Source organism: Myripristis murdjan, chromosome 12 (assembly GCF_902150065.1).
Source record: "Myripristis murdjan chromosome 12, fMyrMur1.1, whole genome shotgun sequence".
In the NCBI taxonomy this organism is placed as follows: Eukaryota; Metazoa; Chordata; class Actinopteri; order Holocentriformes; family Holocentridae; genus Myripristis; species Myripristis murdjan.
In genome coordinates, this window is record NC_043991.1 from 21,767,540 (window position 1) to 21,785,675 (window position 18,136).

Here is an 18,136-nt window from a genome sequence, read left to right on the forward strand (position 1 = left end):
TTCTCGGTTTACTATATTGAATACAGACTCAAGGTGTAAATTCTCATGATATTAAGCAGCGTGTTTGACAAAATGAGGATACTTCCATATGATGATCTTAATTGTGTTTTGTCTGAGCAAGGTGTGTGTCAATGGTGATGACCCAGGCTGTAGGCTGCACTACCGGGGACAAGAATCACAGTGTAGTGTTGAAGTATTTTGAGGGTGAAGGGTGTGGGCATTAGTTAATTAACCTCCACAAAAAAAATGTTTTCCTTGTATTTGTCTGTTTTTGTCACCAGAACTACCATCACCACCACTGTTTGCTTTTGTTTTCTCTCCTTCTCTCTCCCTCCCTCCCTCTCTCTCTCACTCTCATTCTCTACAGGAGGAGTGTGCTCCTGGGTTGCATGAGTTTTGGTGTGCGCTCCCTTATGGCAGACAAGGTGAGCTTGACCATGAAGATTACAAGTGTGTGTGTGTGTGTGTGTGTGTGTGTGTGTGTGTGGGTATTTTCATCCAACAGACCATGAATTCGACTGTTTAATTCAGTGTGAATGAATACCACTGGCCTTAATAGAGTAGAGAAAACACTTTGGGGTAACCATTGTGAAAGTGCTGCAGTGCAGCTTTCAGATGCTGGAATGAAGCACAGAAAGCTCCATTCACTCACTCTTACTGGAATGGTATGGGATAATAATGGGATAAACATATTCTTATATCCATAAATATACAAAAAAATTATACAGATATAAAATAATCTCTGGGCTTAAAAGTGGAAACAGTCTTTCTTTTTTTTTTTTTCTAGGTCTGATAGCAACTTAAATAATATTGAGTCAGATTGTTTCCTTTTTAATGTGTAATTAAATGTATATCTTATGTATTTTGATATCATATAATTGTATTTGCCAAAAAAAAAAGTCTGAAGAAGGGCCTTGGGCTTGAAATGCCACATTTGCTGCGTGACATAGCAATATGGGAGCAGTCTCATTTTAGTCTCTAAACACACACACACTTATTCACACACATGAATTCAGTGGACTTGGGAATGCAAATTTCTTATATTAAAATCCACTGGTCAGAAGTGATAATATTGTCAACAGATCTGTGATATTCATTTTCACCGTGAGACAGAAATCTGAAAATTTTACTGAAATTATAGTATGTATAGAGACGACATAGAATATGGCTAGAATGTAAAAGTGGAAAGTGAAAGTGAAAAAGAGTGGATCTTGTAACCAAAGGGGGGTTGTTTTTGGGAGACCTTCAATATCACTTGTACTGTGATGACAGCGAGTCTTGTCAAGTTGTTTTCTCTCACAAGGCAATGGAGCAAGAAGTCGATTCCACTTGTCAGCCTGTGTTTGAGCTGTCAGGAGCAAAGTACACCCTCTCCTCCTTACACACACACATTTTGCAGCCCTTGCTCTGGCCTCAGAGCTTGGCTAGCCAGTGGGAATACACACTCACAGATACAAATATGCACACACATGCACATACACACACACACACACACACACACACACACACACAGAAACTAAATGTACACATTCTTGGTGAAGTAGCAAAGTCCTTTCAGCGAAATTTTTGCAAAGTCCTTGAAACATTGTATGGCAAGCTTCAGCATGTGCGTTGCAAACCTGCACACACATTCAAACGCAAACACACAAATACGGACAAACAAACATGCATCACTTCTTCCCACCCACCCATATAATTTATAGAAACGCAGGACCTTCAGCCTTCACCCTGAGCTGTCCCAGGTGATAGCAGATTTATGCAGGGTCCAAAAGTTCAGTGTTGCTCTTTGCTAGATGTAGTAGGTTCTCCCCCACGACTGCTTTTCTTAGCTCCTTCTCTTCTTTGTTTAATTATTAATCATTAATTTATCCAACTGTCTCTCCCCAGCCTGTGCAGATGTACCTATTTTCTCCCTGTGTGCATTCACAGTTAAAAGAGAAGGCCTTGGCTTTAGTGGTTATCAGAGTTGATGAATTGTAAGAATAACCAGTTCAAATGCTTGATAGGTAGTGTTTCAACACCGTCTTTTCTATGTTTACTCATTTTTTATTATGTAAGGTCAATAGATAACATTAATATATTACTGATACTTCATAAGAATATAATTAGTAGGTACTACAGTAGCTATGTTTACATGGACCCTAATATTCCACTAATAATCAGCGTAATAGCCCAGTCACAATAAAAATGTCTCATATTACTGCCTCATTTGGAAGAGACTGGCCCGAACTGGCACAATCAGAGGGAGGTTTCAATCAGGTTGAAAGGGGTGGTGTAAACCTTTAATAATCCTTTCAATAGGAAAATATTAGCACCCAGTAACCATAAAAATGCTTAATCTGATTCTGTTTCTCTCTGGTTGGAGTAAATATATTCTTTCTGTGCATGTTTGCCCCACGTGGTGGTAACTTCAGGTGACGTGACGAGTTTCTAGGAAGGAAGGAAACAGTGATGGTAAAATAAAACTGGCCTGTGGCTGATACAACTTTTTGTTTTACAGATTAAATCTTAAAAGGATTCCTCAATGCCTCCATGGTCAAAAGGCTTGAAACAACTAGTTATTCAAACAAGTGTTTGAAAAGATGAATGAAATCCACCTATTCATTGACCAAATCGAAAACCGCTGGAAAAGTTTGAACACTGCCTGTTGCAAGGCATGTAAACGCATACCTTATTGGATCACTTCATTTCACATCCATGTAAATATTTAAGCTGGAATCTCTAATCAAAATGATTTCAGTCGGGTTGAAGAAATATTGCCCATGTAACCGCAGCTATTGTCAACAATTAATTAAGCCATGACAAATATGCCTCAATCTTAAACACATTAGCTCTGAAGAATTGTAGAATTATTAAATGAGCGAACAAGCTCTGCTGCAGATGAACAGAAAACAAACAGAAACCTCACAGCCAATTTGACTGCGCTGATGTGAAAACTCTCAAACAGAGAAAAGGATGAGGAATGAATTGTCAAATGTTTGTCTCTGTACATGAGGCATCAGGCTTTGTTATTTTACTTTTCCTCTTGTATCACTTTGTTTTTCATGAAAAGACTATTATTCATCATTATGGGTCCACTGTGGAGTATAGTTGTAGAGTGGGTAGGGTTATATTGTGTGGCCAGAGTTCAGGGTTCAGGAAACAAATAATTATAATTCAGTTTCCCAGTTGCAGTGTTATATGACGGCCCGTTGGAGCATTTCCAACACTTGGACTGGCATGAAACTCTCCTCGTTGAATCATCACTACAAACAAACAAGAACTGCACTGAAATAATTCAGGTTCACTGAAAAAAGGCTTAAGACTGTGCACATAAAAACCTTTGGAGATGAGTTAACTAGGCATCCCTCAATGCATTGCCTGAAGAAACAGCCAATCTCGGAGCTTCAAATTCTGCTGTTGAACTTGACCTACATAGCTTTGACTCGACTTCACACAAACATTCTTCGATTGCTTCAGCAAATGGTGCAGTGTTTTGTTCCTGATTGCAGCCACCGATCAGGAGTACAGTTTTATATTGAATATATCTGAATATATTTCACAGCTTTAGCTGGCATCTTCACCATAGTAACGGTTGATGATTCACTGTGCTCAGTCTGTTAGTGCTGATGATAGTTTAACAATTATCTTTTGTGTTTTGTCAAATAAATCAAATGTTTACTGGCAGCTTTTTGTCTTTTTGGCGATACTGTCGGGAACATGTAATCTGAGTACAAGGAAGGAACCAGTTTGGCTTTGTAGGGAGCTTTACTAATATCTGAAATCTTAGGAGATTAGAGTTCATTTAATCACTTCTTAAAATTATTTTTATGTATTTATTTATTCATTCATTTATTTTTTATTATTTTTTTTCCCCAAAATTCCAGCCAAAAGATTATTAAAACTATGAGCCAGTCTGAATGGCACCACATGTCACCACTGGCTATTGAATTAACTGGAAAGGCCTTAAATTAATTTGCTTTTTGTTATTATTGTTGTATCTGTAATCTCTCCCTTCTCGGGACTTTCCATTTGTAAACAATTCTATAAATGCACCACCGCAAATGAGGTGAAGCAACCAAGCATGAACACAGTTGCAAATGTATCCTATCTCCCTTGTACACAGGCTGGTGAGCCTTTTTTTTTTTTTGCTGGGATTTCAATTTGCAATCCACATCAGTGAGAAAAACAAACAGACACAAACAATCTCAGTTTTTAAACAGGCTTATGGCTGCCTTCGTCTAACATTTATGCCAATCAATATTTAATGGGCTTAATTTGCTAATGAGGGGATTGAGCTTTGGGCCACAAGAAAATTCTTCATCCCTCTCCCCCTGCTTCCGGTATTCTCCTTTTTTTCTGTCTTTTATCCTTCCTGCAAACCCATCCCTTCCTATTTCCTCCCTCACTGGGCTTATTTTATTTCTGATGTAAGTATTTGTAGCTTTTGGCTATTAGCTGTTATTTGTGTTTACCTGCTTTACTTGCCTGTCACATCTTGTCATTTGTTTGCACCCTTCTGCCTCTCTCTTTCTTTTTATTTCTTATCTCTCATTCTCTGCTTTCTCTTTACATCTTTCTCATCTTTCTGTGCCCTGACTTACGTCTCCGTGTACCTCCTCTCCCCTTTGTCAAACGCGCAGGGTAATATTAAACGATGGAGCAAATCCCTTTCTGACTTTGCGTACATATGCCCTCCCCTCCCCCGTCCTCTATATTTCCCTTCCTCTTCTCAACCCCCCTCCCCCTCCCTTGTCCCACAGCCCGCAGAAATCTGTCCACTCAGATAAGATGCTTTTAAAATGGCGATTATTGTCACTGGCCATGGCATCACATTATTTAGTATAAAAGAGGAGGCTAGCAACAATAACAGTGGAGGGACACAGATGTTTTTAAACTTGCACAGGGGGTTTCTTGAGGGCAGTGGAAGGTGAGTGTATGTGTGTGTGTGCACGTGTGCATGCGTGCACGTGTGTGTCGGTGTGTAAAGTAATGAATGTATGACAGAGTAAAATAATTGCAGTGCTTTGGAGAGTGTTGTCATGTCCTGGTTGGAGAGACTGTGTGCACATCATCAGGATTACGAGTCAGACCCCCTCTCTGGCAGCCCGCATGGCTTTATGTAACACACATACAGTGTGCACAGACACATAAGACACACACATACACACACACACCATCTGGCTTGCAAGGCAGAAGTGCAGAAGTGGAGGCATCAGCTGCTTGAATGGGCTAAACCTTTGTGACTGTTGAGTGTGTGTATGTTCAGTGTTTGTAGCCCTGGAGGAACAAGCAAATTGAGTCTGTCTGTGTGTATGTGTTTGAGTGTGAGTTTATATGCATGCATGCCTGTGTGAGTGTGTGTGTGTGTGTGTGTGTGTGTGTGTGTGTTTCTGCACCAAGTTGTTTATGGGCTTACATGGAGGATTCATTTTAAATTTGCCTCTCATTAGTTTGAATCCCCAAGCTAGAGGTCAGTACTCATGCACATGCACACACACAGTATTCATAGTTAATGTGTGTGTCTTGTAGGAGGTGCAAGGCTGGTACTACCTTCTTGGGGAGGAGCTGGGGAGGAAGAAGCATCTGAAAGTGCCTGAACATCAAAACTTCCACGCCTCTGGTAACTATGCCAGTGAAAATACAACAGTGTGCATCATTTTACTTAAAGTAAACAACATAGCATAATTGGAGGCTTTTTTTCCCAATTTTCTGTATTCTTTCACAGCTTTACACTATTTTCCACCTATCCTAGTTGTTTTTCAAAGTAAATATTTGAAACAGACTTTGGGTAAATATTACAGCATACTCCCAGCAAAGAAGATCATATTATTTTTTGTCTTTTTGTCTGTATATTTTTTTTTATTATTGTTATTTATTATTACTATTTTTTTAATCAGACTTCATTTTTTGACTGACAGAATATCAAATTAAAGAAAAGTTGATTTATTTTTACAGCCCTTTATCACAACCATGTCTCAAGGGGCTTCTAAAAGAATGAGATTTAACTAATCAATAATCAATCAGAGAATCGAAATCATGTGACATACCGTACATGATGTAATGGCTCACAAGGTAACTGCAAGGATGTTGGTTGAATTGGTTGAAACTTTTACAGAGGAAAATGCAGAAATCAGGGTGGTAGAGAATGGGAGTGGAAGACACCTGCTCCTGTTTTGTCAAGGCTGATGGTGTTCCTGAGTGCACACATTATAATGAAATGATAACAGAAAGTTATTTCAATATATGAAAGTTTATTACTTCATATTTCCATTCTGATGCAACTTTGCAAGATGTTTCTGGCAACCTGTGACAGTGATGACCCTTTACTGACTGAAGCCTCGGGAGATTTAGCGTGAATGAGACTGATAAATATAGCAAAACTGACTTAAAAATCAATCTAAATTTGCCAGCTGCACACCAAAATGTTACACCAATTTGATGTCTGACGTTACTTTTTTTAAAAAAAAATTTCCATTGCAAGTAATGACACTAGTTCATGATGATAGACTTTTGGTGTGCAGCTTTTTCTGGCTGTGCGGAAGACAGCAAAATTTTCTGCGATATTAAAAATGTGTTTGTGACACGTGCATGTATAAGCTGTCACTATTAACATGGAATGGAAAAAGTAAAAATTGAGCAAAAATTCATATCAGGCCAGAAATGTCCTCTCACTTTTATTTAAATATTATGTTTTTAATATTTTAGAACCATTTCCTTGATAAAAGCAATGACAGAAATGACAATAAAAAGCTAAAAAGTTATAGACAGCCTACATGTCGCAAAGTGTGTGTGTGTGTGTGTGTGTGTGTGTGTGGATACTGTAAGGACTTAACTCCTCAACCCCAGCTGAACTTAAGTAAGTGCATGAAATATGCATATTCTCATGTGTGAGTGTGTGTGTGTGTGTGTGTGTGTGTCTGAACATGCATGCCCAGTGTGCTGGGCTCGCGGCTGGCGGCTCTCTTCTCCGGGTTAAGGCTTTAGCAGTCTCTGGGTCGGGAGGTGGGGCGACTGTACATGGTGGGGGGAAGACAGGGATTAAGAGAGCGAGGGATTGGGAGAGCGAATGAGGGAAAGAGAGAGGGAGAGAGAGAGAGAGAGAGAAGGAGAGAGAGAGAGTTGGAGGGAGGGGTTTGGATGAAACCCTGACGCGTCACAGTTGCCAGAGAGAGAGAGAGAGCTCTGATACCGCTCGCTGCCGGAGTGGATCTCCTCTGACACACACACTCACACACGCAACACACACGCACACGTTCGTGTGGACATTATTTTTTTCCCCCTCCACCTCCGAGTGTGTCTACTCCTTCTCTAATTACTTATGTGTGTACTCACTCCTAGTTTTGCATTGGTGGTGGTGGTGTGTGTGTGCTGGAGTTATGCTACTCAGTGCCAGCCATAAGGGCAGCCTAGATTAGGTGAGTACTGTGTTTGTGTTACCGTACTTATTACACTCTGCTCACTGTGCACAAGTTGATGGGAAGATGCTTTAGATATTGGAGTCATTTTTTCCAATGCAAAGTGACATATTTGCAAGATGGACTTAAAATGGTTTGTTTTTGTCTGAGGATGCCTCTTCAATCTCCTCTTTCTCTCTGGTGATTCTTTTCCTGCGTGTGTTTGCTCTCTCTTTTTCTCTCTCTCTTTCCATGTCTGTATCAGTCATGCCGTTTCATCTCTGTTTTATTTTTCTTCAGTCTTTATTCCCTGATCTGTATCCCTTCATCTCCCTTTGCCTTTCTCTGCTCATTTATTTTATTTCTGTTAGATTTTTATTATTGCTGACATTACTTTCATCCCTCTTCATTGCTCCATGTGAGAGTGAGTGTTGTATGAATGTGTCACTTCTCATCTTATGTGCTCTGGCTGGGCTAACTTGGTCTCAATGGCTTTCTGTGAAAGACCCACTAAGGAGCTTAACTTACCTTTTCAATGGATTACTTACAGCACCACCTTTTTGTACACACACTTGCATATGCCTTCACATTCCACCTCAGCACACATACACACACTCACACACAAGCACGTACACACACACACACACACACAGAGCCAACCATCCTGACCTACAACATAATCAGTACCATCGGTTGCTGTGGGTGATTAACACAGTCCCATTTGGAGTTATGGGAATGAAGATGATATCTTAAAATGTTTGCTAGCCAATTCCAATTTTCACTGCTTGGCTGAGCTGGGATAATCTGACTCATGCAACTTTAAAACTAGTTTAAAGAGTACAAAATGCTTCTCTGGATGGAACTGGGACAGAGGTGTCAGATTGGATATGAGTCAGCCAATAGGAAACCTCTACAAGTATGGCAAGAGGGATCCCTGGCTTAACATATATTAGAGTTAGATGGGTATACTTGTTTTTAACTTGGGGGATATGCTGTGGTATGCTGAAACATATGTTAGACTCACAGACTTTGTATAGCAGTCACAGACACTAAGATACACCAACAGATGAAGAATTAGCATCATTAATGTTATAGGATGTTATAAGACGGCAAAGGAACCACACCGTAGTTTTCGTTTCAGCTGGGTTTTATTAATGGATTTGGAATGTTTTGGTTTTTCCCAGTGGTAATACTGCCCCACTACTGTCTGAGCAGATCTGTGTGTGTGTGTGTGTGTCTGTGTGTGTGTGTGTGTAGATGGGTGGGTGAGTGGGTGGGTGGGTGTGCACTCATGCATGCACTTGTGTGTTGCCAGCTGGCAGAATATAGGCCATGGAGGCACCGCTGTACCATGACATGCAAGAGCATGGGAATGACCAACATCCCATTCATTAGAACATCACTCTCTGTGTGTCCATCATCTCTCTCTCTCTTTCTCTTTCTCTCTCTCTCACTACCCTTTTGTGTATTTCTATCTATCCATGTGTTTCTTTCTTTAGATTTTGAAAAGGATTGGCAGGCAGTAGGGTCATCAAATGGTTAACATGTTATACAACAAAAAAAACATGACAAATTTTCAAACCATCTACAAGAAAATGCAGCAACAATAATGCATCCCAGTACTTATTGCTGACACTATGTGTATGTATGGATGTATGTAGAACTGAAACTGCTGATAGGCAGAGTGATGGGTAAATGGGCTCTGGTACACACTGACCTTGTTCAGTTAACAAAATATTAGGAATGCATTGATTTCTTGGTGGAATATCGGTATGGACCAATATTGGCCTTGCTCACTGCCGATCAGTTGGCATCCACAGATGGCAGTGGCAGATATCTGTCTGTCCAGTTTTGTCCAGAGCCTGAGACTAATGGTGTCCCATCCACAATAAAATGTGTTTGGAATGGACAAATGTCTTTTGCGGGATCTCCAGGACAAAATGGGTTTTGGGGGGATTTTATTCTCAGTATTTTTGTGCCCAACACTTAGAAAATGACACATTGAATTGACTTCTGTAGCGACTGTGTTCAACTGCTGGGCACTGACTGCAACTGAGCATATCTTCTCTTGCTGTTACTGCTGGTAATCACTGGCTGTCCTTTTAGCTGACTGCAATACCCCTGAAAAATGAGATGATTCCGAAATGTTCTTGCGGTAACGAATATCCCCCCCATCAAATGAGAAAAACATGTTGTGCTGTTTAGAGAGAATGAATGGAGGCACTGCTGCCGATGAAAATGACACACAAACAGACCGCCAGCACCAGGGAATTGCATCTTCAGATCTGAGTTGGCCTACAAGTCAGGACTGAAGAGGGAAGAGAATCGATATCCGAGTCCGGTTTGGAACAGGGTCACAATTTCCTTTGACCTGAGTCTCACTGAGCTGCGGCCTTATCTACACTGTCGCCTCCTTGTCATGATTAGAGGTTGCATTTAATTACGTTATGATGTGTTCAAGCTGTATGCAGCAAAAATGACAATTGGGCAAAGATAAATTATACTGTTATGATGTGTTCAAATGTAGTCTTGTAAGATTTTGTTTTTGGCGAGGAACTAGAATGAATAAGACTATATTTGTTTGAGGGAGAAATTTGTGGAACTAGGTAGTTGTGTAGTGGGCTGAAAAGACTTATGGAGTAGTTGTTTTTCACATTTTGCATAGCTGCCAAATATTCCCAAGATGCAATGAGTGTCTAATTGGAATGATAAGCATTGGAATACATTGCATTGTTGTTGCTTTTAGGCTCCTGTCTCATTTGACATGTTATCTTCTCCCGTGTCTGTTTTCCTTGCAGACATCACTGTATTTTTTTATTTATTTATCCTGTCTCATTGTCATTTGTTAATTCTCAGATTCCTGTGTATGTCCTATCAGTCTTATGTAACCCAGCACTGTCACTAAATGTGAAAAGGCACTTAACTAAACAAACAATTTGAAGTAACCCTAGCTGTGGGCCTGTAAAGACCCCAATTTGCAACATGTACAGTATGTCATCAAGGGGCATCCTAAAATAATAGGGGCCAGCCAGGGCATCCTGGGAGCTTGGCTGGATCAACATGCTCATGCAATTATGTTGGTACAAGGCCATTTCATCACTTGTGTTGGGTTTTGTTGCAGACAACTTTAAAGCAATATTGTCATTAAAACAAACTTAGAGGACAATTTCAAACTATTGCGCACCTGTCTGCACATGATTGATTGATTTGGACAACTTTTCCAAATTTATTAAACCCTCCTTCACTGTGTTCCTGTTCATCCTTCACTTAAAAACACAGGACTGATACAAGTTACTTTCTATTCAGATAGGCTCATAAATATAAGTACATGATACATCCATTTCCACATAGACTCTTCTCACACATGGGGACTCTGCACAAGAGATGTCATCATAGTTGGATCGGTCAGCTTGCCATGGAAAGCAAATTAAAAATTACAATCTGAAGACATTTGGGATCTCATTAATACTTTCTTCTAACAAAACCACAAGCTCATGTGGCTCCTCTTGGATGCTTCACAAACTAATATTAACTCAAATGTTGTAAAATGCAGATGATACAAGACATATGGTTGAAAAGACAATGCAGAATACACCACTAAGGTTGAGTATGTACAGGGTAACACTTATATTATCTTTGCCTTCACAGCTTAGTAAACTGTAGGTAAAGAGAACACCTAACTCGTCTGGTCATGGAGGTACTGTTGTTATGTTGTTCCACCTTAGGAACAATGACTGTCATGGAAAAATCCAGTAAAAATCAAAATTGGGAAGAAAATATTAGTAGTGTTTTACCATTTTCAGCAGAAAAAAACAACAGAATTATTGCTTGTTGAGGTTCTGTATCACAATGACTTCTGTTGTGTAGAACTTTGGTCTGTGAAAAAAAAAAACAAAAAATTTGTTCCTCATCATTCGAAATCTCTAAAATGTTGTATAGGAGGCCATGTATTATGGTAGAAATCAAATGAGCATGAACCAGCTCTAGAACCAGCTCTAGAACTCTACTGTAGTAGATACATTAACACATGAATTAATATTTTGTTAAATAATTCTATCAGATACAGTAATACTATGCTACTGCAGTGCTTTGATATTAATAGCTGGAGTACTTGCTACTATTTGTATGTGTTCAACCCACTAAGTTATTTGTATATGTCACAAAAGTTGGCAGGGCTTAAACCAGATGTGGGTGTAGCTTAACCTTGCAGTCATTGGGTTAAAAAAAAAATAAAGAAAAGAAATTCATAAGCTTCCCTTGAAGAAGTAATATTTTGTTATATATTGTAAAGACAAGTGTCTGCTCATGAGTAGACTGGAGCAGCTTCCCCGTTCACATTAACATCTTGTGGCTCAGCAAATGAAGCTGTTAACAGGAAGGGCTCATGTTCTGTGTCTGTACACACACGCATATTGTACAGCATCGAGAATGTGCATGAATGAACAAAGTAACAGGACTCGTTTTTTTATGTTCACATGTCAATGTTTACATTGCTGTTCATGAAGTGGTTTTCAAGTTCTGCTCCCCTCCATACATGCACAGCCAGCCTCACCTGCCAAGTAACTAGAGTCAGTCCGGCTTTCATTACCTGTTTCCAGCAGGACACAGTGCCACCAGTCGTCATAATCATACTACTGAATGTGAACATGACCAGAAAATGCATGATAATGAGCAATGACTTATTTAGCTCTAATGTAAATGGGCTTCAGAGGATGCCAATTCCGCTCCCACTGAAGCAAATTGTTGGAAAAACAACAATTACCCTTACTGATGCTAAGTTAGTAAAATAACTACAGTCCCTAGAGCAAACAAAGCACATATTAACATGCAGCTTTCTTTCTTTCTTTTTTTTTTTTTTGACTTTCTCTCTCTGTTGTGGCTTTGTGTGCGTGTCAGACTGTGGAGCACAAACTGAGAAAAGACAGTCAAGTTATTTTCAATTGAATGTTTTGTCTATAACAACAGACATACTATTAAAACATCAAAATATTACAATAAATTTGAAAGGAGAGTTTTTTTTTTGTGCTTTGACGAATATGGTTTTTGGATTTGAGAGAATCCCTATAACCCATCACTCCACCTAAGCACCTATTAAGCATTAGTGCACTTGTTCAACTGTATTAGCTCTTTACTTGCATAGATAATCCTAGCAGTAATCCTGGTTAACAGATGTGTTTATTGCAGTAGAAAAGCTTTCACAAATTGTTTCTTGTCAGAACAATGGCTAGATCTCTCACTACATCATTATAGTTTGTGGTAGTCCAGTCCATTTAAACTAAAACCAGCAATGAATTTCCATGCAACGCTCATATGTTCTCATAACTATAAAGACTCCTATATAACTATAGACAAGTTTGGTTAGGTTTAGGCTAGTTTTATCAAGATAAACAAATAAAACATTGGTTAAGATGAGCCGGTAGAACAAGTTGTTTTTGTTAATGATTAAATGAACTGTTTTCCCCAAAATTTAACCTTTTGGACGGCAGAAAACCTGAGTTGCATGAGTTAGGAATGAAGGTTGGTTGCTGGAGTTGAAAGGAAATGCAGTGGCCGTGCACTATCGTGACGTCCACACCCTTGCTTTCCACCGCGCATTTTAACACCAAATTACTGCCCGTTTCTTGTTGAGTTTCTTCCACATAATCCTTTTGTGATGGTGAGATTAATTTTTCTCATTTTTTCAGCTTGGAGCACATTTGCATCATAAGATATTGTGTGGGTTTCATTAAATTTGTATGGACTAACATGCAGCCACAGATGTTACAACAACTAGTATTTCTAAAGACGGATAAGAGCCAAGATTTGGCTTTGAGCAGTTGACATTGTTTTTTTTTTGTTTGTTTGTTTGTTTTATAATCCTATGATGCCATATCTGCTTTGAAAGAAACTGTAACTTGATACAGATACATCTCTGCTGGGCTATTGTAGTAATCCACCTCACAGTGTACTGACCTTCTCTGAAGATTCACTGTTTGGATCAGTGTGTCACGGCCCCCTAACTAATCCCTTACTTGGCTCAGAAATCCATGCCAGCTCAGTGCCAGGACAGCGCTAGGCCAAATGCCTGAGGGGCAGGTCATGCCAGACTGGGAAGCAAGCAATCCCCAAATGATGTAGCATTGTACTGACCTAATGGGAAGGGGAGACTGTTAAAAAAAGGAGCTTTACAGTAACAACTTAGAAAATGGAGTAGTGTTGAATATACTTCGCCATGTTCAAAGAACATGACCGAATAAACCAAATAGATTAGGATTAGTAAGACTGAGCAGCTCACTAAGACAGGCTTGTAGGCAATTTGACTTCAAAAGACAAAAATTCCTGTTGGTGCAGTATGTAAATTCACATCACAGTCAGATGTCTTTAAGCATCACTGCTGCTTATATTGCCGTTGTCTTTTCAGTCTTGTCAGTTTTTGCTAATTGACAAGACTCAAATACCGTGGGCTGTCATGGAGTCCAAAAGCAGCTGCATTCATATCAAGGGTATGTCCTGAAGACGTTTCGGTACTGTTATATGTTGGTTATACAACCATACATATACTGCTCATACTGCTGACACAACTGGGTTAGAACATAGAAAAAAAATTCCAATTAAATTTTTAATGTGCACAATTAAAGCCAAACATTCACAACAGGAAGAGGCCAGACAGAAATACAGGTTGCTAAAAGTAACAATTAATTGACTTGTGTATCTGTTGTACATTATATATTTACAAGAAAATACCCCTTCAAAACATCAGTTTATTACAAATCATGTTTGTCTTTCCTCACCAGTTTCTACTAGTTTTGTTGGGGGTCAGTCAGGCACTTTCCCAGAGCAGAGTACAGACTCTCCCCTTCATTATAAAACTGATTGGCCAGACACAGACAGTTTATTTATACTGTAGCCAGCAACAAAAACCTGCCATGTTAACTTTGCTTAAATATGAGTTGAGAGGCTAAAATGGAAAGGCAGTGTTTGAGTGACAGCCAAACAAAACGTCTAAGATAGATAAACACGGCTCTACAAACGATATTCCATGTTCAATTTTGGCAGAATCTTAATGACGCATGGATAGTCTATCCACATGGGGTGTCCAAATACACATTGATTCAATTTAACAAGTGTGCAGCCCCTAACTGCTGTTGAGCTGAAAATTGAACCTGCTTTATAATTGGCTTACAGTGTTGCCTTTATGGAGAAATTGACAGGGAGAAAAAAAGAAAGGAAAGCAAAGACAGAAAGAGGAATGATATTGCAGCACTTTTGCTCAACTCTGCGTAATTTGACAAAGGACTCTAGCTCCGCTTTAATTTGAACTGGCTAACTTAAACTCGATACTCTTAAGGACTGTTATGAAAGATGGGCTGTGCTACTGTATGGTCTGATGACAAACTACTAGTGCAGATATTTTTGAGACTGTCCCAAATGTTTAAGGCAGCAGGGGAAATGCTTTGTTGGCAGAGTGGATGCTCTGCTAGTTTAACTGTAGAGAGAAAAAAAATTAGGTTTCACTCCAGTTTTTACTTCAAAGTGGACTGGGATTGAGAAGGGTGGGTTATTGTAGGCTCTCTAGGCTGTGAGGTCAATCAGTGAGTGAGTAATCAGATCACGATGCCAGCTGTGATACCCTGGACTGTTACTTCTGCTGATCACAGTGATTTAGTCTGTGGAGCCACCAGAATGCACGGGACAGTCAGCCTGTTGTGGTAAAAACTTCAGCAGTGGCAGATTTTGCTTTTGATTTTCCAGTTTTTCTACCATGCTCAAGGCAGAATAACAAGCAAGGCAGGCTGCAGCAGATGTGTTTTTTGTTTCATTACATTGTCATCAGCGGTAGATTTTACGTAAAATTATGTCAAATTCCATGACCATCTACAACCAATAGCGAAGCTTTTATTCTAACTAGTGCTGTGTATTGTGTTTATTGGGAAAATGTACTTATACACTCTTTTCCTGCACATGGGCACGCTTGAAAAGTTGTTCAGAAACCTAAGAAAGGGCTTACATGGCCCAGTAATCAGATTTCTCCTGCATAAATATAGCTGTGTAAACCAGGTTTCTCTTAATCCCTCAAACCTGTTTATGGAAACTAGAGAAGAAATTATGATATCACAAAAAAAAGCCACAAACCAAATTAGCAACACTATGCTCTTTTTGCTTGCATAAAGATTAAAATCATAATGTATCATAACAATACCTTATGAAAACAAATGAAAACCATATCAAGTGTGCTTTGACATAAATGATGGCCCCATGTGGCCATTTGCTGTAGGATGGAAGCAGCAAAGGCGTGTTGCAGCTGTTTTGGAGACTGTTGGTAAATTTGGTTGATAAAATTTTTTTTTTTTTTTTCTTTCTGTTTCTTATAATTTAATTATTCTCTTGAAAATTGAGCATCTGCAACTGACCCAGTTTCCCCTCAGGGATCAATAAAGTATATCTGATTCAGATTCTGATACTGGACAGTATTTACAATGAGTTTTTTTTCAGTGTAATCAACCACAGTGTCAATGTTAATTAAAATTTGAAATGGTAACATAAACCATCAGTAATTTTACAGTGGTTTATCGTGAAACCAGTAACCATTACATCCCTAATGGAGATTTCTTGTTTACGTGTCATTTCTGAAGTCGGACTGTCATACATGCTTAATAGCCTGATTACCAAAAGCATTGCAATGCACTGGAAGCCTGCATTCCTTATGGATGACAGGAAATACATTTGTTTGTGAGTGTTTGAGGCCATCCTTTAGAAGAGTTTTTTTTCTGTTACTTAGTGTGTCAGTGGAGACAGATGACCCACAATGACATGTACGTGTGTGTGTTTCTAAGCATAGCTAATGCATTTCACTCCAGCTATTGTACAATGCGGGTCAGGTGGTTTCCATATGCTTGAAAGCAAAAATAGCGGAACACCCACTGGGCTTGCACATACAAAATGTGTCAACTGCATAATGACAAAGACTTTTATTTAACATAGTGCTAATGGACACGGACATTCTGTGGACACACACAACCTTGTCTTTGTGTCAACAGATATTATTATTATTATTATTATTATTATTATTATTATTATTATTATTAGCATTGCTATTATTATTATTATTAGCATCATTAGCATTGTTGACTGTTATTTATCCAGGTTCTAATTTGGCTGCGCATGTATGCTCTTTTTCAGCAACACCCCTCTGCACATTCACACCTGGAGCTGTCGAATAGTGTAGAGACAGAGAGAGAGATCTTTCACACACACATAGCACACACTGCTGTCCTGTACCCTGTGCAAGAAAGTGTGCTGCAAAGTATGCGTCTGACATGCCAGGCATCTGATGCTTGTTCTAAAGGGTAACACTGACCTCAGGCTTACATTCACTTGATCCGAAGTGAAGCATTTGACCCAGTACCTTACACTTTGCTTTTTGTACAGCTGTACTGCAGCACACTCTGCCTCTTTGACTTGCCAACCACACAAATTTGCCATTTATTTTACAGTCACAGAAAGATGCACAATATGAAGGTGGACGTGAATTTCAACAAATTCCACTGATGTGTAAACAGTATCTGGTAGTAACCATCAAAACGTATTAGTGCTGTGAAAATGTTAAAAGTTAAAAGTCCATATAAACTCTAGATCCTGAAAGACCTGAAAGCAATTGATTGAAATTTGTGAATATATGCTGTAGCTATGAAAGGAATGAGACAAACAGCATAAACAAAATTGGTTCTATATCAGACAAAATATGGCAGTCACATAGGGTGGGCTGAGTGACCAGGCAAATTCAGAATCAGAATTTTTCCAACTTCAGCTGCATCCATGTGATGATTTTGGCCTGAGGTCCATGATCTCATCGGGGACTCTTAGACTCTGCTGTTTGATACTTTATACTAAATTAGAGGGGGGAAAAAATCACACTATCACCAAGATAGAAAGTGTCAGAACAAGGCGACATGTACTCCAGATGTGCTCATTGTACCCCAAGCATTTGGTGAGGAGATGAATCCATTTTACCAGTATGCTATAGGATACAAACCAAAGCACAGTCAACATTAAAAATAGCAATAATTATCAGGTAAAAGACATAGAGACAGGAATTATGTGCTTTGGTAGAGCAATGAGGCTCATCCATATCAATAATATTTCAGTTCATCATCTAAACAAAGACACAGTTGTTAATGACTCATCAGCTGGCTTCCTGATTGATATCCATTCTGACTATGAAGCAACCTGTCCTCACCTATTTTGTACACACAAATGCATACTGAAATGTGAAATGAGCAATAGCAATATACTTATTGATGGGGAAAAAACAATATACTTGTATTTTAATACCTCAATATCAATATTGTGACAATATTGTAGGGATAACTATTGGAGCTTTCATTAAATATTTACACAGTGATATGTTTGATTAATAATGATCATTAATGCCTATATAATAACTAACATAAGTTCAGGAAATGTGTCACTTTACTGAAATGCAGCCTTTAACCATAAAAAGACAACACTTAAAACAGTTTTATGATATCCAAAATCCCTGGTGATATCTTGTCTTGTATCATGATATCAATATATTATCGATATATTATCAATATATTGCTCAGCCCTAGCCCGGCCTAGTGGAAAAGTCACACCATTTCCAGACCATTGGTTAAATTACCTACTTGTGCTCTGTCCTGTTACTGTCAATCCGACTGTGTGCTGGGAAAATGTCACCTCCTCTACTTACATATATTTTGATGATTATTTCATAATTTTGTCAAAAGGGATGCAAGTAGTAG

General features: G+C 39.0%; 1 protein-coding gene across 3 annotated transcripts in view; it reads left to right on the forward strand.

Moving 5' to 3' along the window:
- rgs3a (regulator of G protein signaling 3a) overlaps window positions 1-18,136 on the forward strand; it is a 188,123-nt gene that overhangs the window by 23,592 nt on the left and 146,395 nt on the right. For 2 of the 3 annotated variants that reach the window (XM_030065316.1, XM_030065317.1), the window contains exons 6-7: window positions 368-425; window positions 5,512-5,602. In XM_030065316.1, the coding sequence (XP_029921176.1) occupies window positions 368-425; window positions 5,512-5,602 (149 nt within the window). Of the gene's footprint in view, window positions 1-367; window positions 426-5,511; window positions 5,603-7,197; window positions 7,398-18,136 lie in introns of those variants that run through there. The other variant, XM_030065318.1, reaches the window with a different exon arrangement.